The 2,377-nt window shown below is 40.4% G+C and overlaps 1 protein-coding gene across 1 annotated transcript in view; it reads left to right on the plus strand.

Annotated features, from left to right (window-relative positions):
• Positions 1-1,121: 1,121 nt before the first annotated feature.
• gab2 (GRB2-associated binding protein 2) overlaps positions 1,122-2,377 on the plus strand; it is a gene marked incomplete at both ends in the record, with an annotated part of 91,428 nt that continues 90,172 nt past the window's right edge. The window contains one exon of the mRNA XM_080536045.1: positions 1,122-1,193. Coding sequence (XP_080392171.1) covers positions 1,122-1,193 — 72 coding nt within the window. The remainder of the gene's footprint in view (positions 1,194-2,377) is intronic.

Raw genomic sequence — 2,377 nt, forward strand, 5'->3', positions numbered from 1 at the left:
CAATTCAGATGTATGAACAAAACGGAAATAATATTAATCTAAAAATAATAATAATAATGTGTTTTTTGTTAAATAAATAAATATAATTATTGCTTTTTTAAATCTCTCTCTCTTCTCTCAAATTATTGGGGAGGCCAGGCCTCCTCCACCTCTATGGAGGAGCCTCCACTGTAAAACAGTCAATAAACATGCAATGTTATACCTTCAAATGATATTGGAGATTTCTGTCAATTCAGTCTAGATTTAGTACCTCACATGTACCACTTCAGATAACTATTACATGTAGCTGAATGTACAATTGTACAAATGTTCAAAATGATAATGATAATGCAGAGTGATTGGTCACAGTACCTCTCATGTCCACCAGATGGCGTTTCCACACCTTCAGATAAGTATTGTTTAAACGAAACATGACTTTAACAACTCATATACAAAAGCGACAAATCGACCAATTAGTGCAAACTTCATTGAAAGTGTCCAAAATTAGGCTACCGCACTATTCACTCTGTGGATGACACTGTCAATTTCTATCCCGTTTATTCGACTTGATTTTATTTCTCTAGATTTATTATTTATTAAGTGTCTCACATATAATTTCTCAAGTTTTTTTGCTCTAGTTTTTTCTTTCACCAACTAAATATACGGAGGGTTGTTTTTGGCCAATTGTGGCCAAACGCGTAATGGGTCGTATTGTATCGGCTGCTTGTCAAGGAGGCGCAACTCTCCTTTCTCTGTTCATCCCTGCAGCCCATCCCTTCGGTCCGGTGGGCGTGGTGTGGATTGGAAAACACAAATACAGACTTACCCTTCATGACTTCCTACATCACTGTGTATCAGTTGGGTTCACCCCCTCAATGTTAACCGCCTCTGACGCGTAATTCAAGGGTGCGCTCCGCTCCAAACCGGGACTTCTCTGTGCGCGAATCGACACCAAAATACGACCCGCACCACCTCCTCTCGCCCGGTACTAAATGGGGGAGCAGACTGCACCAAAGATTGACCGACACAGCCCCTAGATTCACCATATGACTTGGCACTGACTCAGTGGGACCTGGGTCATGTATTGTTAGTAGAGGAGCTGCTGTTAATACTGGAAGAGGAATCAGGAGAAACAGTCCAACATGAGCGGCGGTGAGATCATCTTCCAAGGTTGGCTGAGAAAGTCGCCACCGGAGAAGAAACTAAGGAGATATGTAAGTAGAGCGATCATGTGTTTAATTTGCGCACATATTTAATAAGGTGATGTGATGATAACTGTACAAGACAAGTACAGAATCATAAAGGGATGGTGTGTTGCCCTGGGAGGAGGTTTGTGGCCATGTGGTCATGATTGTAAGGATAAGTTTGAGGTTATTTCTAGCAGGTGCACAACTAAATGCCAACAACTACCATAGGGAGACATGGGGCTTGGTCTTATCTGCGTCTTGTATTTAAATAATAATAATAATAATAATTAGGATTTGTATAGTCTAATAATATCTATCTATCTATCTATCTATCTATCTATCTATCTATGTCATTATATTATATTATATTATATATATATAGTGTGTGTGTGTGTGTGTGTGTATATATATATATACTGTATATATACTGTATATATACTGTATATATATATACAATAATATTAAAATTCACAATATGTATAGATGTGAGCTCCCTTCTAATAATGATCTAATATGTTACCATTCTAGCCAGATATAGCCACATATACAGTATGGCAGGCGACCCTGCTCAGATATAGCTACAGTATGGCAGGGGGACCTGCTCACAATGGGGTTCTGGAGTCCCTCTGCCCACTAATACAGTTAAGGACAGCTGTCCCCATAACCGCCTCTCAGCTGCAGGACGAGGAAGTCTTCTCCCAGCATGATCTGATGTAGCTGCCTGCTGCAGTGAAAGATGAAAACCACTTTGGATGCTAAAATGTCATGCCAAACATCTTGGGGATATAACTTGTTGTATCTTAGCTAGTGCCTGTCCATCCCCTGTAGTGCATCTATGTGCTGGAGTCATTTCAACCATCCTGTTTACTAAATCGAGGTGATAGGATTTATGTTGGAGTATAGAGCAATGAGACAATCTGTCATAAATAGAGCTGTCCTGTGTTTATGCGTGGTCGGTGCTGCATTCCCAGACCTGTCTGTGTTCCCTAGCTGACTGTACCATGATGTAATCTTTGTTTCATCTGGAAAAATCAGTCCCAAAAAACGTCTTCAAATGCAGTCGCTTCCTCATTGTATTTCACTTAACGCCCGCCCGGGTGTTTACACAGGGACCACCAGTGTTAGTGCTGGAAGAGCAGCTGTAATGGTACAGAGGGGGGGAAAGCTCACATACATAAGGTATAACATGGAGATATTGTATAAACACAATA

The sequence above is a fragment of the Nansenia antarctica genome, assembly GCF_963989245.1.
Source record: "Nansenia antarctica genome assembly, chromosome: 1".
Lineage (NCBI taxonomy): Eukaryota > Metazoa > Chordata > Actinopteri > Argentiniformes > Microstomatidae > Nansenia > Nansenia antarctica.